Raw genomic sequence first — 24,059 nt, forward strand, 5'->3', positions numbered from 1 at the left:
AGACAGCCAAGAGAACATTCCATATTTACACAACTGAGAGCTGAATGTGACCCCCCAGTCATTATGTTTGAACGATGCCAAGAAAACATTGCTCACAAACTTGCAAAGGTTATTAGTAACAATAGGATAACACACAGCTGCTAAAACCAAACAATGACATGTTAAACTGGTCTTTTTCTCAGACTTTTTCCTTGCTCTGGAAGTCTGATAATCGCTCTGAGGTGGTTCAGCAGCAAAATGACTACACAGCATTCTCCCACAGACGCAGGGGCTGGAGCTGAACTGCTCCAGCTGTTTGCAGCAGAGAGCAGGAGCCACATCCCAGCACTGCTGAGGCCTTGCTCCCTCCCTGACTGCAGGGACAGCAACATCTGCAATAAAACTACAGGGAGAAGTCTCCTTGGCACATCCCAAAATAAACCTCACCCTGAGTTTTCAGGAGAAGTCTTCTGACCACAGCTTTTCCCACTGCTGTTAACAGTCTTTGGAGTGGAAGGAAGAGCTTTATGTCCAAACTGACCATTAGATTTTCCCTGTTGTGTTACATGCTCCTGTTCAGCTCAGGCCCAAATAATGTGAATTAGAAACCCCAGCACAAGGGAAGGAGTTCCTACACCAGGCTGCACATTCCAGCTCTGGTCCCTGTAGCAGCACTACAGCAACAGAAGGTTTTGTGTTGTTGGCAATTCCCTCTGGTACAGACAGCATCTCTGCCTAATGGACACCAGACACCTGAATTTCAGCACTGGAAGGATGCCCTGGTGCATCTGGTGGCTGCCTCAGCAGCTTAACAAACCTGCAGCTTGCACACAAACTTGCACATCTCCTGTTTGAGGAGGAAGTGGCTCGGGTGACTCTGAAGGTATAACCAGTCCCAACATGTCACAACAAGCCTTAAACTGAGCACATTTATAAATATGAGTCACCTAAAACATCTCAAGAAACAACCACACTGAGTCCAAGTGTGACAGTGCTTCAGTTGTTTGAATTATACCTTTGAGGTCTGTCAAGCCTTAATTTGATAATATTAATGCAGCAAATTACCTTACACTGATCACTTGCAGTGCAAATATTCCCCTTTTTGGACAGGCTTAAATGGAGGAAGTTAAGAGTCCCATTAAAACAGGAAGGGTGCTCCAACAGTGAGAGGTCAGGGGAAAAAAGTAGGGCTTGGAATTTATGATGTCCAGGAGGCTTTGGTGTCATAGCCATCACACTCAGCTTTATTGGGCTGTTTCCAAAAAGGCTGCTGGGTAGTGGAGCAGGTTTTAACTAGTTTAGACAGATAAAGATCATCCTCGTCAATGGAAATGAACAGCTGGAGGCAACGGTTTAGAATCCCTGGAAACAAAACAATCTGAAGGCATGAGCAAATTAACTCCATCAACACTGAACTGATTAAGCAGGAATATTCTACCCAAAATTCTGCTTCTTCCCAGTTACTGCTGGTCACAGAGAGACCACTTACTGCCGGTAAGGAAAAGGAAATATTCTTCTTGCATCATATTTGTCAGGTACAGAAAAGAAGCTGATCTTGCCAAACAAGAGACACATGCACAGAAGCACATTCCTAACTCATTAATAGCCACGATGGCCCATGGAAGTATTCCCAGCTCATTCTGCAAACACAAAACCTTACACACCGCTAAATGACAAACCCAGAGTCACCCAGGGAAGTCAGCAGCAGAACTGGCAATAAATACATTCATCTAGACAGCTCCAGGAAGTGACTTTTCTTTTATGGTAAGAGTTTGTATAATACTTTATGAAGTTGGAAATGTGTTCCCATGATAGTAAGGGACCCACAGAAAACATGGTACCAGTAATTTTCTGTCTGTGCTCTGGATATCAGTAATTGGGTACAATAAGGATGAAAAGGTGATGAATAAAACCGAGTTCGTACACAGTCATGCACATAGAACAGGCTTACAAGGGGTCTGCACATGCCCAGGGAACTCTGAAGGGACATCAAAATCCGAAAAATGCTCACAAAATCATATATGATAAAAAATATATTTCCTAATATCATAAATAGGTTCTGCCCAAACCTGAACAGTCCCCCGAGATGCTGCACTATTAAAATAAACTGCATTCATTGCTTTTACCTTCAGGACCTTGTATGAGAAACATTCAGCATTTCAATGGTTAACTGCACGCTGCCTTTCTGGCTAAGGCTGATAATGCCTCTGAGCTCAAGGTCGAAGGCCGGAGATAAAGGACTATGAAGGAGTGAAAATTAGCACATTCCCTGGAGCAGACTGGAGCTCATCCCAGGAGACACCATTCCCCTCCCTGTCCTCTGCCCCAGAGAGCTCCTTGTTGCTGCTGTCAGTCACTGCCACCCACCAAGACATCAATCCTGCACCGGAGGCCTCCCAGGTCATGCTGCTGGGAGGGGATGTGGGAAGGGCACAGGGCTTTGGGCACTTGGCCATATTTCCATCAAACTATTATGGTCTGGAAGGGATGTTTATGGAATTCCACGTGTCTGATATTGAATGCAGGTGGCTGCTTGGATGCAGGGAAAAATGTGGAGATGCAGAGGAGGAAAAACATATTTTGAATGGAATAAGGCTCCAGAAGAGTTGTTTTCCCAGGAATTGTCAGTGAAACCCATGCTGTGCACTGTAAGGGAAATTTACAGCTGTGCCAGGGGATCTGCAGCCTCAAGAGAGAGAAATGGAGGATTATGCTGCAGTGTGGAGAAGGGTCTGTCTCTGCTCACTGATTTCAGCAGTCACAGGAAACATCATGTTCAGAAAACAAAATCCTGCACCTTCCTGTGTATCTATCCACTGGTAGCAAGAACCAGACAGGATCCCTGGTTTTCTCCACCTCACTCCTTTGCTCTCCTCCCTGCCAAGCTGAGCAGAGCAGACACTGGCATCTGCAGCTACCCTTCCCAAGGTTTGCCTAGGAAGGATGCAGTGGATGTCCTGGATATCCTGGAGCTCCTTTGTGGGGAACCAGAAGGGCCCACAGCAAATCACATCAGCATAAGGCACCATCCCACCTTGTGCAGGTTTGGCCCAGCAGCCTCACAGCTGAGAGTGAGAGATGTCCAAAATCACTGCCTGGTGCCAGCTCCTCTCCAGGGCTCTCCTCTGCCTGCCCTGGGCTGGAGCTGCTCTCCCACCTCAGCCTGGAACACTCTGCACTTTGCCAGCCCTGCTGGCCCTGCCAGCAGCCAGCACAGTTTCGTAGGCTCATCTTTCTAGGAACATTTGTGCTCAAGATGACCAGATTCCTGTCGTTTGGGAGGTCACTTTTGGCCAAGGTAGAGATTTCAAAACCTGCACAGATATACATATTGCCAAGTTATACCCTCCTTGCATGACAGACTGCTCAATCCCTGTCCAATTTTCCACTGCTCATCTTGCACAGAGCTTTCAGCAGCAGCCAGTGCAATCAGATGGACAATTCTCTCTTGAAGCCTTCCGTGTAATTTATTCTGCTCATGAACTAAGCTCTCATGACTGCTCTAAAGGTTAAGTTAAACCCAACAGCTGGGCTGTGTGATGGCCACGTGGCTCCACAAACAGCAAATGGGCTGAGGGATAACCTTGAGCCCTGACCCTCCGGAAATCTGTGAGCTGGGAAATCCCCAGGGCCTGGGGCAGAGTCACCCCATGGGGACCAGCAGGGACCTCTCTGCCCTGACATGAAACCTCTGTGGGTGGCTTTTACAAGCAGCAGGCAACAGAGTGACTTCTTGGAGATATTAAGGTCTCCATTTACACATTCCAAAACACCAGTGTCAAACTTTCAAGGTGCCCATGTGATTTTCCATCCTACTACACACCAAAAGGGTCAGGATGAAAGAGCTTTCCCATTCCTTATTGCCTTTTTATCCTGCAGCACAACCTTAATCAGTCCAAGGCTAGGGACCAGGAAACTTTTTGGCATAACTTCTCCTCCTTATCCCCAGAGCCTGATTTTACATTAAATCAGCCCAAAGGTCAGTGGGTTGATGGTGGAAGCAGGTGAGCTGCTGTGCACGAGGCTCCCAACTGGGAACAACGACCACAATGTGTTTGTTGGAACAGAGGATGCCCTTTGTATAAAGCTATAACTGTATGAAATGAACATCTGGGCAATGAAACTGGATCAAGAAGCAAAAGATCCCATAGAACAAAATGAGGTGAGTGCACAATTAGTGAAAAAGCCATGTGATGACTAGAGGCAATCAGTGACCTTTATATTACAGCTTCAAAGTAATTGAAAAAAAATGTGTAAACAGAAATTATTTCATGCTCTCCAAAGTAGAGCATTTTATTTTTGAGATTATGCTAAGATAAGCTAAGAGTGGCTAGCCCTAGGTCTTGAAGCACAGCCTCTAAATCCTGACTTTTATAACTATTTATAAATTCCTCTTCCTATAATGGGCAATTACAGGCAGGAGGGAATTATTGCTGTTAGGCTGCATGTACATCTCTGATTCAATTGAAAATAGCCCACTTAGATAAATGATCAGCATCTTGCAACATCATATTCTACAGAGAACAGATGCTGTGTGCTTATTGGAATGTAACAACCTCCAATTTGGGAGAGAAATGGACTCGAACAGGATGCCAACTGTCAAATGAAAAGCCACCTACGACAGGGAAGCTCAAGAAATTTTTAAACCAGCAGCATCCTCCCTCTCCTCATAGTAAAGAAATAAAAATTATTCTGAGAGTTGTATTTTAAGATTGGAAGTAATAATCTTAGAGTTTGGTGTAGGTAGAGGGCAAAGGAAGTGGGGAGATGTAATGACTGGAATATTAACAGTAAAATACTCTGGGAGAGCTCTGCATGTTCCCACTGAGCCATGGACAAACCCAGCACACCCCTGACACTCCAGCTTCCTCCATACCTCCCCAAAGACAAATGGTAATTAGGTCCTGAGGGAACACATTTTTTTGACTTAGGCATGATCATGTGTTTCTCTTTAAAAAATAAGCATCCTTTGGGTTTAAATTCACAGGAATTATGACAGAACACAGGACTGGTTGTTTGCAAAGACCTATCCAAAAGGCCCTGTACTAATTTATTTTTTTAAATGAATTATTGATGATTTCTCAGCAGAGACTGATGTCTATTCACAGGGATGACACAATTGCTTATCATAATTTGAAATCTGGTATTCATTTGACGTCTGTGCCTCAGCGCCTTGTTGATAAATTACAGCACAAAGCTCTGTAGGAACAAGTTCATATTCAATGTCTTCAAACAAAAACAATTGATGGTTCCTTTCAAGACCAGAAATACATAGAAGCTATGATGGCTAAAGCTAATTTTAAAAAGTAACTTTAAAAAAATAGTTTGGAGAGGGCATCAGGCCCTGCTGTGTAAGAGAGGAAACAAAATTCAACTCAATTATTTCCGAATTGATATTTAGTCACAGTATTTTTATCTTCTGCTCTTCACAGCAGTGAAATGGAAAATATTATATGTTTACCCCTACGTAAAGAAGTTTTGGATCCTTCTAAGGAAAGTGTTCTGTCTCTTCTCTGATTTCTAGGTGGAAATCTAAGACGTGTCTCAGCAATCCTGGGTACTGGGAACCCTTTACTCCTTGTACTGCCTTCCCATGGGGTATTGGACATCTTGGTCTTGACTTGAAGGTCTAACCAAAAATATATAAAATACTGCATAAAACTCCAAAATTATGGAGTTTGGAGCTGAGGAGCTCTGCAACAAGAATAACATTTCAAGCAGTCAGGACTTCCTTAGAGGCTGGTGCCAAACAGTGAATGGGCTCTCAAATCAAGTAATCACAAACTGCTTTGATTTCTACTGCAAATACCAGGAATACTCCTGGGAACCTGTCCTTTTTAGCAGAAAACACAGGAATATTTAAAGTTCAAAATTCCCCAGGCTCTCCAGAGCAAATAAGAAAGCTGAGACATCTGGGCCAAATGTCATCCCAACAATGGAGACCCCGTTTGCCAAAGCACATGACAGGGGCTGGGTGTGTCACCTACTGGGCACTTTGCTTTGGTCACGTAGGTGTCACCTCACATGCTGCAGCTGAGGGACACCATTTCCAGGAGGGACAGCTCCTGGGCAAAGCAGCAGCATTTCAGTTCAGCTCCTTCCCAAGGCCAGGAAGGGGGATGTAAATGCTCAGTGGAAAGCCTGAACAGCAGACGTGAACTACAGCAGCTGGTGGCCTTTGGGAAGTTCTGAGCACACTCTCAGAACCATCTGCTCTTGTCTGTGTCAGCTCCCAGGGGAGGGATAGACTGACCTGATCCCAAAAAAGGTGGACTGGTCTCTACCAACTCCCTGGGCTCCATTATGTACTCCTTTGGGATGCCTCTGGTCACTCTGGTATTTCAGACAGTAACAGGGGAAGAACACAGCCCAAAGCACCATCACCACTGTGAGGAATGAGCATCTCCAGGCCCAGATGAAGTGATCAGGCAGGTTCCAGAATAGCTCCCAGATCATTCCTCATTATTATTGTTGGCTTTGCCATAGTGCCTCGGAATTCATCTGGGCCCTGACAGTCTAAGTTGCCCTGACTGAGAACAAAAAGCCCAGCAATCTCATAATCACCACTGATGTTTTAAAACTGAAAAACAAATCACCAGCAAAACCAGAAGTCTCTGAGGAGCAGACCACAGGACTTCACTCCTCTTTCAGTTTATTTTGTTTTGTAAAATGCTTGAAGAAAGGAACAGCTCAGTGGGGCAGAGCTTGGGACAGGGTGTGTTAAGCCATTCACCAAGAAGCCATGTCCAGCTCACACGAGTCCTGGCACCACTGGCTCAGATTCCAGTTCCAAACTGGGACAGGAGGTCTCACTGTCCTGACAGAAGAGCTGTAAGAGCACAGGTAGAAGGCAACACCCTGTTGTTCTTAGCTAGGTTTGCTTTGCAGTTCTGCCACACAAATATCACACATGCATCCTAACATGCCCAGGACCTCACAGTGGAAAAGGTACAATCCCAAGGGGAAGGAACAAAAAGTCTCTCACAGCAGCCCGCAAAATCTTTCAGAGGCAAATGACTGAAATACCACAACCTTCATATGCCAAATAAACCTGGTGACCCTTCATCACAACCTTAATATTAAATCTGTTTGCTCTTGGAATGATAAATACACCACACTGTGTAGGCAAAACTGCAGTTCTGATTCTGGCCCATGGAAGCCAAACAGGACTTTGCCACTGACTCAATGTCCAGACCCTCAAAAAGCAGGAGAGCCAAAAACATAATCACTTCAGGCAATAGATAGATCTTGGTCTATCCCACATAACAAAAATACTACAGTCAGAAACCTCATGAGACAGCTTGTAGCCAAATCAATGCCTCAGCCACTTTAATTAATCATCTAGAAAGGGAAAGCACAGAATAGTTGCTTCATGGACATTGATTTCTCATGCCAAAACTTATGTAAATGCAGATTCAACTGCAGCAGAGATCTCCAGAGGATGATGGCCTGATTCCAAAGGCAGCTTCCCATGTTGCAACGTTCCAACTTCCCTCTACCAATTCTACCCAAAAAAGTTTCCTGACTTCTCAGCCTCCCACAAACTCCCATCTCCTGCAATCCATTTGATCTAGGCAATGATATGGGAGCATTAATTCTTGCAGTCATGCTGTACCCACATAACGCTGATGTTCTGATGCCCCGGGCTCTCTAGCTAGGTGCAAATTTCAGTCCTACATCAAGTCACTTCCTTTTAGAAGACAATGTATCAGGAAGTTAAACACCTCTCTTACTCCCACAAACTCTACCGGCATGCAAAGTTCCTGCTCATGCAAACATCCCTCCTGCAAGCGCTGCGAACGCCCCAGTTACAGAGCTCCATCAGCAAGCTCCTCTCTCTCCCTGCTCCCGGCCAAACCTCCCACAGCAGCCCAGCCAGGATCCATTTGCGACAGCAAAGCGGGCCTCGGCAACAATGAACAAAGCGAGCAGAAGGAACGCGGGGCCCTTTGTGGCCGGGGCCGCTGCCAGCGTTATGCAATGCTCGCTATGGCAACGCCGGGCGCTCGGCAGTAACCCCGCCGCGGGCACTGAACTCTGCCCCACTGGCGAGCGCCGGGCCGCCCACTCGCCCGCCCGGCCGGGCTGTTTACACTGCTCACATGACGGCCCGAGGGAGGCTCCTGCAGCCGCTCCACAGCCAGACGGATTTCTAGGACCGGCCGGCACTGCCAAAGCCTGGCGGCCATTCACTCCTGCGAGCTGCGGCCCCGCAGAAGGGAAAGGCACGGGGCAGCCAGCCCCCTTCGTCCTCCCGGCATCGACCCACTGAGCATCCAGCCAGCGGAGAGAGAAATCGGGAAGCTTTACACAAGGGAACTGCATTGTTGCAAAGTGTGGAATATGTAAAAATCCCGTTGTTTGCTAAAATGTACAAATAGTAAAAAGTTCTGATGGTTGATTTGTGGAGTTCCACCTGGCACCCAGAGTTGGTAGCTCTGAAATAAATAATCAATGTCTTGTCTCGAGTGTGCCATTATTGATTTGCTGCACACCGGGTAACAAATCCGATTTTTGCAGACAACAGTATCTTTTTTCTGTCGTTAATGAGTGGCAGATGAGTGAGGATAATGAACTGGAGCTGGGCACATAACACTCATCAAGAGCTGTGCGCCATGAGCTGCACGTACCTGGGTTACACGAGGTTGCACAGAGCTCCCAGAGCGGCACAGAACTGTCCCAGCCCTGGGCTCGGGAGTATTTACCAGGGCACAGAGGGGGATTTGGAGACAGGGATGCTGTGCTCCACAGGTGCCTTGCTAAAATGGTGATTTAGTCTTACAGCACAATACTGTAGGAAAAAGCTGCAGATTCCCAACCCCGCTGTGTGGGCGCTGCTGCTGCTCCCGCACTTCCACTGCATTTATTTCCACATGCTAACAGATGTTCATTAACTCACACCCCTGTGAGGCTGGTATGGGGAAGTGAATGAATAATAACCTCCACATTTTCTAATGAGAGAATTAAGAGCTCAGGTAACTCTCGCTGGAGAGCCCGAGGCAGCAGAGCTGAGTCAGGGGCAGAGCCTGGAACAGAGCCCTGAGCCCGGCTTGGGCAGCAGCACCCACACACACTCCAGGAATATGTTTCACTGCTTGGGGCAGACAATAATCCAATCTTCAACAGGCCTCTTACTGGTGCTCTGCAGAGCCTCCTGTACTCCTGGACACTTGGACAGAGAAAAAAACACATTTACAGTTGCAAATGATCCACCATTACCACCAACATCAAAGGAGCTGCTTAAACACACCCCCAAAACTTGCCAGGGGCTGAAGTGTGACCTCTGCATCACCTAATTAAGCTCTGTATCACACAGCCCTGGATGACTCCTTGTGTCAATACTCTTGGCTGCTCTTCCTTTTTGGAAAAAACTCATGTCTTGCCCTAAAACATTGTATTCTCCAGTAAAACCTTGCTTACTCTCAGTAAGAGGTTGTGTGGATTTCTTTTCTTTGCTATGATGACAAGTTCCTTGTCACAAGAATGGACCCTGCAGATACAGCTCTGAAAAGCAATGCCGTGACACAAGCACTGCCTTTCACATATTCATCCAGTTATCCCTACATCCAAATATAAAAGTTTCATTAGAAAACATAGAAAGGAAATTTGTTAGGTCTGGCTAAAAATCTTGACACTCACAAATTTCAGTTTAAATCAGTGGCCCAGTCTCATTTCTGCAGGAACAGGCTGTTGCAGTTCTCTGACCCTCACTGGTGGTAGCAGCTGTGGGAGCTCTCCTCCAAGCCTCAGTCTCTTGGCACCAATCCTGCAAAGCCCTCACCTCTCTCCCCCACGGGTCAAACCTCTGCCTGCAAATGTTTTTATCCTGCAATATTATACACTGCCTTTCCCAAGGCAAATGATAAACCAGCCTTGGCAGCCCATGGTGTGGCTACTTACAAAAAGAAGATAAATGCTGAGTATTTGGGTTATGAAACAGAAATACAGGAAGAAAATATTTATAGCAATGCTACTGTTTAAATAATGGAGACCATAATTTATTACAGATGTGACCCTTCTCCAAAATGAAGGGTTTAAATCTTGCTGATGCAAAGTAATGACAAGAAGTAGAATGGACTTAATGAAGAATTCAACCAACTTTAATTTTGAATTGCCCCCTTTTATCACCTGCCATTTTGCACCCCAAAATAGGAACAAAATTTGCTTCTTTCAAGCATTGCTTGCCAGACTTTTCAGTGCTCAGATTTAAAAACTGATTGATAGGAAAACATCCATCTTTGATCCTAAAAGAGACTGAGCACTTCTACATTTAACAAAATTCAGTTAATTATTAACAATTAAAGATGAGAAAATGGCATGGAACTCAGACAAGATTTGCTACACTTACAGTCATATATAAAGAATGTAGAATGTATATGCATGGAAGGGAGGACGTGTAATGAATTATTTCAGTGCAAATGGCAATTGCAGAGAAAGACTGCAACACTGAAATGAGAAACCCTGAGATTACTGCACAAGGAGTCTGCAGGTACAATGAGACTGAGTTAATATGTGACTGCTTAGAAGAGAGGGCATGACTTGGCATGGAATTGTAATCAAAATGTTTTCGTATAATGCTTCACTTGGCACAGAAGGATCAAGTAATAAGATATTCATCCCAAATCCCACCTCAGTTGCTAAAAAGGCATTTCAGTTTCCTGCGCTGCAGTAAAAATACTTCTTTCATTTTAACCAAAATGTATTTAAGAAGCTACAAGAGGCAGAAGATGCTCAATGATGTCTAGCAAAGAGTTCATTTCCCTTCTTCCTGATGGAATAAAACCGAAATTATAAAACACCGCCCACATTTGCTAATCTAGTGCACATTAGGAAAAAGGTGAATATGCAACAAATGAAAACATTCGCTTCCTTATTTGCTTCATCAAGTTCTGTTTTCTCCTTTTCAAAAAGCTGGTGTTGCATCATCTGAACAGCACTTCCTTCAGAACAAATTATCTAAAGTCTTCAAAATTGGCTTCAGTACCTCCACCAACAGCAACAGTAAAATTCCATATGCAAACAAGTAAAATTTGTCAAATTCTTGACATACTGAGTATCTTTTACAGTCTTTTACTCATGACATGAAAATACCTCAAAGTGTTAAACCATTTGCCAGCATCACTTACCTGCTAACAGAACATCTTATTCTATTCACAGATGCTGTGTGTTGGGCATTCTGCATTGCTGGCACTCTTTGTTGGTGGGGCTGGGTTCTCTTAAACAAAATTTCTATGGTAGTGGGGTTATATTAAATGTATTCTCAACCTAGCAAGTGTCCTTTAAGGAATTGATTCTTTTTAATAGTTTGCTCTAATCTGAAGAACCACACCCACCACCTTCTAATTCAATTTTACACTGGAACAGAAAAACTTTGTCATTTTATGTATACTGATTGAACTAGGGCCAAGGGGAATAAAACCATTAAGGTTTCACGTGAACTCAGAGAAGAAAGACTTCTTTGGTAATATAATTACAGAGCACAGAGCTTGTAAGAGGAAATGAACTACAGGGATTTATTTGATTAGACTTTTTTTTCCTTTTCTTTTTTAATGATAGCAAGGGCTCTCCCTCCCCCACCCCTTCCAGTCTAACAGTAGATGTTAAGCTAACGTTTGGCAGGCAGGAACTGGGACTGTTACAGAGGGATGTTTCAATGGGACACTGTTATGGGATGGAGTGTGTCCAGTTCTGTTTTGAGTATCTCACCCACTGCTGAACAACACTCCAGCTGTATGAAGAGTTTGTTTGTACAAGGAGCTGAGGTTGTGTCCCACCTTTCCAGCATCAGGGCAAAGCTGGAGCAGGGATCTGTGAGCCACTTCAGGGGCTGTGCAAGACTCAAGGGCAGTGACCAGTTTACTTCGTTGTCTTGGTAACATTGTGGTTGACCTGGGTTGACCAGATCAGTGTGACTTAATCATCCTAAGAAGGAAACAACTGCAACAAGTGGCAGAGCTAACTACTGTAGGTTCCCTGTGCCTCACGTTCACAACCTTTGGCCTGCCTAAGCATTCAAACAATTCTGACTGTGCACCTCCCTGGGACAACCAAATCACCTACAGCACTTAGTGCACTCTGTACCACGGATCTGTATCTATTGAGCACCCACACATTCCCTGGGGTCTCATGGACCAGCAGGTTATAAACTCCTATTTACACTGTATCAACATAGAGGATTTTACAGTTACAATGTAAAGTGCATGTTTTACTTACTCAGTGTGTTTAAGCCGTGTTTTTCTCTCTCTCTGTACAGCTTTGCAGCTGTGGAGATCATCTGTGAGACTAAAACAAATGGTGCCCTGATATAATCATAACAAAGCTGGAGGAAAGGCAATTTCAGCAAAAATCTTGACAGCAGAACCTGCTTCTGTTTAAGTCTGACCTGTTCTCCTTGCAGAAGCAGCATGACAGAATGTTTTGCAAAAGATTTGCATTTATATGCTTGGCTGTCAGCTCTAGATGTTGCTCCTTGTCTGTATAATAATTACATGGAATGTTCAGCAGAGATGTTCTCTAAATTGAAATAAACAGAATCAATACAGACTTAACTGCACTGTCACACCACATGAATAAAACATGCTGATGGATTTTCTTGGCCAGTGTTCAACAGGGATTTATTTGGTCACTGTTATTGCTATGCAAGGTGCATGTTAAATGGTGTGCCAGCAGTTGAAAAATACCATTTCTGTCTAACTTTTACCTACTGTTGTTACCAGTAACTCCCAGGATTCCTCAAATAGAAAGAATTGCATGTTTATCTCTGCCACACAGTACAAAGGAAGAAAAAGAAACATTTTGAAAAATAGCTGTGTACAATGGTTAACACTGGCTAGGGATCTAGGGGACAGATATTATATAAAATATTACTCAACATGATTCTACAAGTTAACTTTGAATCCTCTGCATCTCTTGTATGTATTTCCCAACATCAAACCATCTTTTTTTTTTCATGCTGCCTGATGAACTGCTGCAGTTCACTGACTCCTGGACCTTTCACTTTGCAGTTTATATATCCTTTAGAAGGTCTCACAAAACGACAGCCAAACCCCTAAACATGGTCACTTCCTTCATCATCCCAAGCAGACCAAGGTTGTTTCAGTTCACTGGAAGGCACTGAAGCATGTACAGGTCTCATCTGATTACAGAGAGTCTGTAATGCCCCGAGGCCACTGAGACTGTCAACACAGCTGTCCCTGTGTGCTGAGACAAATGTCCTGCTGGGCAATCCCTGAGTCAAAATGGAAACACAACTTCTGACATGGATTAGGGGTAAGGAGAAGGACTGTAAATAGGCCAGGAAGCCAGGGAAGTTTATTAGGTATTACTAAAGGAGATTCTATTGAGCTGTTAGGAAATACCTTGACCCTGGTGCTGTTCTGCAAGTCCAAGTATTCTGAAGTATTTCACTTCTCTGGTCACCTGTTGCTAACATAACATAAAAATGAACATTTCTGAGCATGTCTCAGACACACAAGACCACACAGAATATGTATAAAGCTTACAAAGAAGGGAGGTGCAGAGACCTGCACTCTAATGGCATAATTAGCTCTTGTGAGAAAAGCAGTCTTGCTGCATCAGCACTGAGCAGATCTCACCTTCCACCCTACCCTCACCCATCCCACACCCTCATCCATCCCACACCTTCACCCATCCCACCCTCACTCATCCCACACCCTCATCCATCCCACACCTTCACCCATCCCACCCTCACCCATCCCATACCCTCATCCATCCCACACCCTCACCCATCCCACCCTCACCCATCCCATACCCTCAGGAAAATCCTGGCAGAGCTGTAGTCAAAGGCAGAAACTCTCTTCCTGACACAAACTCTGCAGCAGAAGCTAACTGGAACAATCCAGTCCCTGAAACCACTGAAGAATCCCCTGAATGTACATCCTGAAGGTTAAACATCCCCAAATAAATTACAATTACTGGTAATGCAGATCACTTGAAGACCAAATGAGTCTGGGCAATGGTGTTTAAACATTAAGTTCTACAGGTTTATTTTTCTAATACCTCTTCACATTATTTCTTTTTAATTAATTTTCTGGTCATCTGTGGCTTAGAAAATGATTGATTCAGTAGGTATCTGCTCCCACATCTGGGCTTTCTTTAAACAAAGTCACAAAAATTATATATCTTCTCCTACATAATACTTTATTGCTTCCTACGTTCATGCTTTTGGTGTTTTGATCATAGAGTTTCACACACTCCCATCTCAGTAAGTACAGTATGCTGGATAAGCCAAAAAAACATTTACAGTTGAAGGCTTGCCCAGACATCTAATATTTTAATATAAAAATACAAAATGTTCTTTTGCTCTGAGTCACTGATAAAAAATTTACTTCATGGAACATTTGAAATGGGAAGAAAAAAAAAAAAAAAAAAGGAAAAACAGGCCTGGAAAACTGGATTCAAAGAAGTGGCAGGAGCATTCCTAACCTTGGGCCCTGTCCCTGCCAGTTCAGCTGCTCCAAGGGCCAGGGAGTGTTGGTGACACCACAACGGTGACCGTGCCACACACAAAATTCAAACCAGGCTGTGGTGAGGGCCAAGCCAGCAAAATTCCTACCTACCTCTTCCTGCAGCCAAGGACAGGTGGGTGTCAACCCACTCATTTTAAATAAGTGATTTAGTTCTTTCTAAAACAACTCTCTCTCCAAGGACAGAATTTAATTTCCCCAGTTTGTTGTATTAATAGGGATGGAGTGATGCATTTCTCCTCACTAGATTAACTTTTAGTCATGGTTTGTGCAATTTTGAGTTGAGATGGAAGCTGGGGCTCCAAATCATAACAGTATTTTATAACTGTTTCCAAACAACTGGGTAAATTATATCAGAATTTCTAGAAATAATGGAAAAGCTTATCAAAACACAGTATTAAAAACTAACACATGCAGTAAACAAAGATAATATTAACTGTAGTTAAGGAAATAAAGCAGTTGGTTTTGGATCACACATGCTGTTGAGGCATCTAAAAAATTAGTAGAACAGACTTTCACATCTATTTTTATTCACAGACCACAAGATGAAAAAGGATTTCCTCCCTCAGTTTTGAATGAGCTTCTCAGCTCTGAATTACTGAGTGTCTGATAAGACAACTCAAAAGGAGTCTCTCACTCTAAAATACTCTAGTGCTAAGCGAGAGGACTCCTTCCATTCTGTAGTTTTACTTTCTTTTAAACAGTGGCAGGAAAAAAGCACAGTGCCTGCCTCTTTAATTTCATGCAAGTTATCATGTTAAGAATATATGAATCTTAGTTCTCAATAAGATGGTCATAAATGCACATTAAATCACAATGTTTTATTTTAAACTGTTTAATTTAACATAATAAAATATTAATAACTGCAATAAATTTTGATCCATACTGCTTCAGTGGCTTTTGGTTTTACAGGGCAAAATCAGGCTTGTCAGCTAATTAATTCTTGTGACTGATTTTAGTTATTATCAGTGTCATAGGCTTTTAAAGCCAGCAGGACCACTATGGTCATTACTCTCATACAAAATGTGTGCAACAGCTCAACAGACCCCACCCACCAAATCTCAAGCATTTTAAACATCCATTATTAGGCCTGTTTTCCACTTCCTTCATCATTCTGGTGGCAGTTTTCCAAGTATTTTACACCAAGATACTGAACTAGAGCAGGAGAATCTCAAAAGAAGCACTAACAGCTCCTTACTCCTGTCTGATATTCAAAATCTGGGAAATACAAATGCACAGGTGAAGTGACACAGTGCAGCATTCCTTGAGCTGGGCTTGGCTTAAAACAAAGGACTCCTGGCTGTCATCTGCACGTTCAGATTCCTGAACACACTGCCTCCAGCAAATGAGTGTGTGATAATCCTGTGGAAGGACCCCTTCAACCCATTCTCTGTTCACAGGCAGAGGGAGAAGAGGAAAGAGCACCAAGGTGCAGCCTCAGCAAACTGGGCTGGTCCTGCTGCTGGTGGTTTAATGATACAATGAAGAACTGAGAGCCCTGTGCCTGTCCCCAGGTTCTGCTGAGAGAGCAAAAAGAGCCTCTGCTCACCTCCTTCCCATGAGTGAGCTGAGCATGGGGATTCAGTGAATTCAGTGTTTGCCCTTGAACTGGTGTGGGCTGCATTTGGCACTCTGCTTTTAGATCAATGCATAACCCAGGAGTAATCTTATCTGGCAGGAACAGGGGGGTTGGGGGGAGGAACACAGCCTTAGAGGTGAGGAGAGCAACTCTTCTAAATGTTAATGGGTTAAGAATAGAAAGGTCAAATGCCTGCCTTATCAGAAGGCCCCATGTGCAAACAGGCACTGAGCTCAGCAATCAGAGCACCAGCTGGGGATAAATGTCAGAAGTTAGTTACTGTAGCTGTAAACACCAAAAGCAGGATGGTGCAACTGGGAAACCTCCCAAGACACTTCTGGTCCATACAGATCACTGGGAAAGTCCAACTGCCAAGTCTGGCTGGAAATTCTTTCAGTCTTAGGGCTGCTGTGGAAGCAGAGAGCACCTGTGAGCTGTGTGGTGGCCCCACAGTGAGCCACAGTAGGAGGGGGTGTTGAGCGTGTCCTGTATCCAACATCCTGTGCTGGCTCCAGATTGCTCCTGCCAGAACTCACAGATTCTCCTGGAATAAGGAGTATGAGGAGGGAGACAGAAAGTTCTTCCTCACCTCTCTGTAGGTACAGAGGGAACCAAACAGCAGAAGTTGCAAGAGGACTCTGAGCACAACATGTAATGGATTGGGGTGGAATAAGAGATGAGGCAGCACAGGAAAAAATATCCCCTTTAAATACTAATACATTTATAACCCAGTTCTAATTAATCTTCTTGTTGGTGTCCAAGGAAAGAGGCCAGAAATTGTATTACAGTGGGCAGTAATCTTTTTGCAGATTCAAGCAATCAAGTTGCAGAAACGATGAAGAGCACAAACACACTCTGGTGTGAGTTACTGTGAGGGGCTTTTGCCAGTCACCAGAACATCCAGCCTGGTACCTTTTGTTTGCAATAAGTTGTCAATAAAATTAATCAGCTGATTCCCATTCTCTGAAAAGATTGGCAGTGAGCAGCCATGTTAAGAATACTGCTTGTTTCCTCTCTCCTGGTACTGAGATTGGCCCAGGAGAAGGTTACCTAAGTTTGGGAAACAGATACAGGGTACCTGGCACAGCTCCCTGCTTTCTGCAGAACAAAGAGCACCATTCTTGTCACTCTGCACCCAGCTGTAAACAACTATCAAAGGAGAGGGTTAACTGCCACGTAAAACACGGAGAAGGAATAGTAACAACAAACCCAGCAAGGCTAAATATATTTTATGCCACAAAAGGGATAAACAGGATCTGTGCTCATAGCTCAGAGATCATATTCTAACCATTGAATAGCTACTTTAATTGGTAAAGATGGGGTTACATTTGAAAACAAAAAAGGAATGCACCCATTTGAAGCCATTGCTCTCTGAAAGATGACTTTTTGATGTTTGTACCACAAAGTGACACTCTGCAGTTAACTGGCTGTGCCTCCAGCCCCAGCCACGGGGGAGAACATCATAACCTACTTAAATCTGCAGGCTGCATCCTCTCTGCAGCAGAGCTCCCAAACGGCACAAACGGCTCATTCCCCCACCAGCATTACTCGGCATCTGTTTATCCCCCGCTCTCCTGCCAGCATCTGCTCCTTTGCTGACACACATGAGCTGCTCCTCTGCATTACCACCCTCGTCTGCAGTCTGGGAACTCGAGTTCATCCATTTGAAAGAGCACAAATATTCAGCAGCACGCATTTCACACACATGGCATCACTGAGCTCTATTAACAGTTCTGTTCAAGCCTGAAGCTACTGAATTTTCAGTGACAGCTCCAGCATGTTAATGACTTGGGATATTTTCTGGATTCATGTAGGGAAGAAAAAGCTTTTGTAAAAATACAAGATTTTACCTTTTTCTATTCACAGCAAGAATGACCAAACTTATTTATCCTATGAGTCACATCCTGAAGGCTTCACATGGCTGACAGCCTCAAGAGATGTAATATACATTCTGGAGAGCCACTGCAGGGGAGAGAGAGGCTTTTCATCTCTCATTTCTTGAGCTGAGAGCTCAATTGAACTTAGTTCAATTTAGGAATAGGAAACACAACCCAAGTCTTCCAGCAGCACAATGACATTTCCCGAGTTGCTGCAAATTTGAATGAAATAATTTGCCAACTCTGAATGAAGCTGTGGAGATTCTGCCACAACTCCTCTGTTTCATTATGCAGGAGGTAATTTTGAGAATGCTGCCTCAGCTCTGCTGTTTATTGTGTGGACGTGTTTGCCTGCTGCAAGTCCTGTCACTGCCTCTCATTCTGACACATGCTGGCGTTTTCTTGGCTCTCACTCACAGCAGGGGAAGAGCACAAGGGTATTGCAGAAACACCTCCTTTCTTCATCCCTCTTTAACATGTTCACATTTTAAAGATGATTCTGTGAGCACATTTCTTGCAGCTGAAACTGTTTCACAGAGATTCAAAATTGGACAATAAAAATGCATAGCCCACCACAGCAATAAATTCAATCCAGGAAAAGACCATATGCAATTTTCTGACCTGTGTTATTTCTATGCTGTCATCATTCTGAGGCATCTGATATGCAGCTCTTTGGTTTAAACCCAAGAATGGCATCTGAAGTTTTACCATAATAAACTTTCTCAACTGACTTTGCATTTTCATTATTCTATCCCTACAAGCCACAAGGATTTTTTTCCTCCTTAAATGTCCAATCTGCAGGCAATGGTTGTGAAACTCCATTATTTCCAGGAACTGCTGGCAAACCTACTGCTGTCTGCTCTTCTCAGTATTGCCTGTATTTTCCTTGTTCAGCCTTAAAAGCCAAACTTGGTTTGCAAAAATGTCTGGGTTTCTTGATGCCAGAACTGAATAAAGAGTAGAACAGGACAGAATTAGATGGTTTTGTTATGCTGAAAAGCCATTAACTCACATTAAATTCTGTAAAACAACAAGAGCATAAAACTGGAAATAGATGCTCAGCCCTAAATCCTATTACTCAAAAATGTTCCTAGGCATTACCAATTTTTTTGGTAATATCTTTTTAAGATCCACCTTAACTCTTTTTAAGCTCCATCACCCTCATCTGATCTTTACAATAAAAAAACAATGTTGAATATTTTTTCAAGTTGTAACTACTTGAATTCTCATCATTCAGTAAAGTTCAAATAATCTGTAAAGAAAGGCAGCCTGAATTGTCCAATATAGGTGATGTCTGCCACAATTTGGTCTTCAATAGGCAGAGGTAAAGGACAGGTATTCTCAGTTGCCTGCGAAGAGAATATACAACAGGAGATACAGCCAAGAAAGCTGGGGCATGTGACAAAGATTCTGGATTATTCAAATCTTTAATCAGTCATGATGATCCAAAAGCTACAATGGAAAACTCCTCACCTAAGGGTTATCTGCAGGAACCACACAGTGATCCCAGCCACACACAGCAGGATCTTCACAGAAAGCAAGGGAATTACTCCAAATTTACACTGGCAGGACCAAGATCAGAATCTGACCAGATCCAAACAAAAACAACGCCACAGGCTGTAAGAACAATCAGCACTCAATGGAGTGTGAAAGCAATGGAGACCTCTGTGATTCCCATGCACTTCAGTGACTGAAAATATTCCAGTGCTATTGTTCTTCCTCTCCAAAACATCTTGGAACTCATCCCATGTTCCTGAGCACTCCTGACAGACAGCTCTGAAAAGATAACTGACAAACTCACAATGGCCTGAGCTTCCTCAGCTGAGTATTCCCTTTCATTCCATTTGGGGAAGCTGTAATGTATGGAGCAGTGGCTGAGGCTGAGTCCTGGGAAGGGGAAATCGACCATCCATGATGTCAGCCGAGTTCATTCCTAAATGCAAACCACATTGGGCTGTTGAGCACAATAATAAAAACCTGCTGACCTAGTTTCCTGCAGAACAAAATCCTCTGTCTCCCCTCCTTCTGTGCCAAACCTAAATCAGATCTCGAAATTAACTCTTTGACTAGCAAGGAAAACTCTAATAACGATCCTCAATACCCATACAGCATCTCACATCATAAGAATAGCATGGAAACAGCAACTGCTTCATCCCCACAGCTCTGCAAAAAGGGAGGGTTATTGCAGGATGAAAGTAAGACCCAGAGAAGGTCAGAGACCTCAGCAGACTTCAGCAGAGAGATTATTCTCTTCCTTCCAAAGGATTTTGAAGCTCCATGCTCCAACTGCTTTGTTTGTAACATTTCTTCTATGCACATATAAAACCTTAGCTCATGATGTGGCAAAAAAACAACAGCACAGCTCTGCTTTTTTAAAAACTGCATCAAACCACTCAAGAAAGGACCATTGTTCTTCCCAAATTTTGCAATGTCAACTTGCAAGTCCTTTTCTGGAAGATGAGAGCTGATTGTGTCTGCTCCAAGTGTCTGGCAAAAGTGCTCCCTTGTAATGGCTTCACTTCCTCAGTGATGCAATGTTTCATTTGAAGGGATGCCTGGGGGAGCTTCAGAATGCACCCAGAATGCAAAAATAACAGGGCATGTCACAACAAACTCAGCCAAGAATATACAAATGGGAATTCTTTGGCTGCAGGATGCTTCCAAAGGCAGCTCTGGATCATGCTGCTGCTGCAGAGCAGAACCCACTGCAGTCAGGTAGGAGCAGTTGGGGAGCCTCAGATTCCAGACTGCTGAGAGCACCTTTGCTGGCTCACACTGACACTGTCAACTGGAGGAGTTTTCAGTCATGTGCCAAAGAGGGTTTTATTAACACAAGAGTGGAGATTAACAACTGCTATAGAGCTTTACAAATGGGTATTTTACAATGAGGTGACCAATGTGCAACCTGCAAGTGGAATTGCTGACTGCTGCTGTAAGAAGAACCCTGCACTGAATAATTTAATCACTTATTGCTCCTGTATGAACTGAGAGAGCTTTGCCTACATCCAGAGAGTGCCCAGGACCTGGAACAACTCCAGAGTTTCCTACAACAGTGTTTGAAAAGAGAAGGAAACAGGAAAGTGACAACTACAAGGCATGTTAGCAATGCCACTTCACCTAAGAAGAGGTTCCTGTCTCTGCAGGGAAGCTGTTAAGGCTTGCAGAGTAAAGACATCACTTAATACACTATACCCTCCGGGGAGTTTGAAGTGAAGAACAAAAAACCTGGATTAAGGAACACTGAAAAGGTTATGTAACTGTATCTGTTCTCCGGATGCTGCATCTTCACAGGTGAACTCCACAAAAGCTTCTGCTCCACCTTGGAAATGAGGAAGACAAAAGTCTGAGTTCCCACAGATTTACTACTAACATTGGTCAGGGTTAGAAAGACGATGATGGAAAAAGAGCATCTTATTCATCATATCTGCTCCCTGAGGGCTTAGGAGTTGTACATGCCTTTTTTTATTGACACAAACAAGCTTTAACTTCTATTGTCTTGCAGAGGAAGAGAAGGCTGAACTCAGTTCTGGCTCACAACATCACTGCAATTCCAGCCAAATCCCAGCCACACAACTTTTATTACTGGGAGGATGTCGGAGGCAAAAGACACAGCTGGAAACTCAGATCCCAGACTGAGCTTTGCTGTGCTGGCAGGGAGACAAACCAGTTTTTGATTTGTATGTAAACAGAGCCAATCTGAACTGGAAGGTCATTAAGAGAAAACACATTTTACACAACACCCATTGTACAGTTCCCTTTCCAACTTTCCCCATACTTACTTTTTTTTTTTTAATAAGACTTTGTCCTCTCTTGTTGACTGTTTCTGTGACAATTCCTGGGCGTGCTGAAGTCAGTGGCCAACCCCCACTGGAACTGATGGAACTGAAATTCTTTAGACTGGATCCCAAGGAGGAGTTTGCCCAAGAGAGACTGCAAATCCCCTCCTCTGCTTTCCAATACAGTAATTACCTGCAGAAAATGCAAGTCCATTGCAGATGCAAAGGATGATGCTTCCAAAGCATGTCACAACCTCCAATCTCACAGATTTACTTTAACTGAGGTACTTCTATTTTCTACTGTAGCTACAATTAAAATAAGATTATGAGAATCCACAAAGAAACCACACAGTTCTTGTGATCAAGGCATTAATGCCTGATCCATTATTGTGAGAAGGCTTTTAAGAATATTCCCAGCAGAAATAGGAATATATTTGCCCTGAGTAAGCTTGGAGGAATGCAGAGATTCAAAAGCTTAAGCAGAATCCCTGATACATTTTTTTCTGTTTATTCCTTTTTTTTAACTTGCTGTGATTATTTGATATAATTGTTACTCTTTAAGAGTAAGAGTTAAGCATTTCTCTGAAAAAAAGACCTGTGTCTGCTGCAGGTTCATATGAGGGACTATCAGAGATGTTGCTGGGCTAGCAAAGCAAGGAACCTTCAGAAGCCAAAGGAAAGTGCCTGTCATTCTCCATTAGTTCCTCAGGGTCAGTGTTGGCAAAACACATGGAATTGTTCCATGTGTAACCAGCAAAATAAAGAGGTTGTTGTAGTTTGCTGTGCTTAAAAGGGGACTCCTGGGTATAACTGTTGAAAATAGCTTTAATCTAAAGACTCTATCTTTCTATAGCTTCCTGGAACCACAAAGAAAGTCCACTCAAAATGTTTTAACAGGAAATCAGCAAACCTAAAGACACTTCCTTCTGCTTGGACACAAGTATTTTAGTGACAGAATGGCTCCCAGCCAGGAAATCTGTGTTCCCAGGAGGCATCAAAGCTGGGACAAGAACCATCTGCAAATCCAGGATGGCTCCTTGGAGCTTTCTTAGCTCTGAAGATGATGCCTGTCTTTAATGTATGTGGAGGACTTTGAAAAATCATTCATGAAAGAGTAGTAAATGCAGTTCTGAATGAACTAAGAATGAACAAAAGAAAAAAAAATCCTTGTAATGGATTTTCCTGTTCTCCTGCATGTCCCTATCTTCAGCCCCAGACTCCTGAAATGCAGCCATTATGCACAGCTTTATTTCTTTTCTTACCATAAGCTTAGCAATGCTGATGGTTTTTAAGTCAAATCAAACTTTCATCAGCTTCAGGGGATGGCTGGAAGCCCTCTTCTCATCTTTCATATTTTGAGATCAGTATTTCATAGTTTTTATTCTGCTAAAATCATCTTGAGAATTCAAAGTATAAATTTCAAAGCTGAGTATTTTGATTTGATTTCCATTTTGTCCTCTAGCTGTATTCCTTCATTTCCCCCTGCATTTATTCTCAGCCCTTGGTTTCTCTGGCCAGGCTCTATCCCTCAATCAGTCCCTGCTGTGACTTCACTGATGTGCTGGTACAGGTCTCTGTTGACATCTGAGAGAGAATCCTTGAGTGTTTCCAAAGGTATCACTGCTCATTGCCCTGCTGGGGGAATCCAGGACCTCCTGGCTCTGAAAGGATCTTTTTCCCCTTCCCCCTTGGTGGACAGCAAGGAAATTTCTTTTGCTGGAAGGCTGAGGAAGGACCTGGCTCATGGCAGCCCCAGGGGAAAAAAAAGGGCAGATTTCCTTATTGACAAAAATACCTAACTCAGGACAAAACAGCTAACCTCACTTAGTGCAAGGCTTTGTTTCAGAAAGCAGCTTTCCTGGAGGGCTGTGAGACAGCTCAACCCCCAGAAGAATTTCCTTTTAAATTACTGCACAGAGCAACACTTATAAAAGCAGATGCCTGAAGGCAGACTTTTATATAATCCTTTTTATCAAGTGTTCTGAGGTCCTAAAATGCCAGCAGGAACTGCCATGTGGGAAAGCATTTTGAAAAAATTATCTATTTAGAAATGTAAATATAAATAGGTGGCCAAATTTTTTATTGTCTTCTCAGAAAGAAAAGAATTTACATTTCCAGAATTACACTAAACAGAAATGAAATTTGGCTACAGATTGATAAATATCAAGATCCCCACCTGACTGACAAAGTGCCTTCTTGTCATGATGAAGCTTGTTAGTGTTCAGGATGATTTTGAGTGTGCTTGGCTGATTCAAGGGACATAAGTTGATTTCCCTGCAATACACACTGAGCATGTGATCAATTTACATGTCAGATTTCTGGTCCCACAGATGTAGTTCTTAATTACAGAAAATTCTGGAAA

The 24,059-nt window shown here is 43.3% G+C and overlaps 1 protein-coding gene across 7 annotated transcripts in view; it reads right to left on the bottom strand.

The window, feature by feature from the left end:
- Positions 1–24,059, bottom strand: part of PIGL (phosphatidylinositol glycan anchor biosynthesis class L) — a 53,186-nt gene that overhangs the window by 19,970 nt on the left and 9,157 nt on the right. For 3 of the 7 annotated variants that reach the window (XM_072937207.1, XM_032751780.3, XM_030288315.4), the window contains 2 exons: positions 13,338–13,404; positions 12,193–12,261 (listed from right to left, as the gene is read on the bottom strand). The exons of 2 other annotated variants lie outside the window; for them this stretch is intronic. In XM_072937207.1, the coding sequence (XP_072793308.1) occupies positions 12,193–12,261; positions 13,338–13,404 (136 nt within the window). The remainder of the gene's footprint in view (positions 1–12,192; positions 12,262–13,337; positions 13,405–24,059) is intronic. 2 more of the 7 variants (XM_041719990.2, XM_030288317.4) reach the window with 1 other exon arrangement.

Source organism: Taeniopygia guttata, chromosome 19 (genome assembly GCF_048771995.1).
Source record: "Taeniopygia guttata chromosome 19, bTaeGut7.mat, whole genome shotgun sequence".
NCBI lineage: Eukaryota > Metazoa > Chordata > Aves > Passeriformes > Estrildidae > Taeniopygia > Taeniopygia guttata.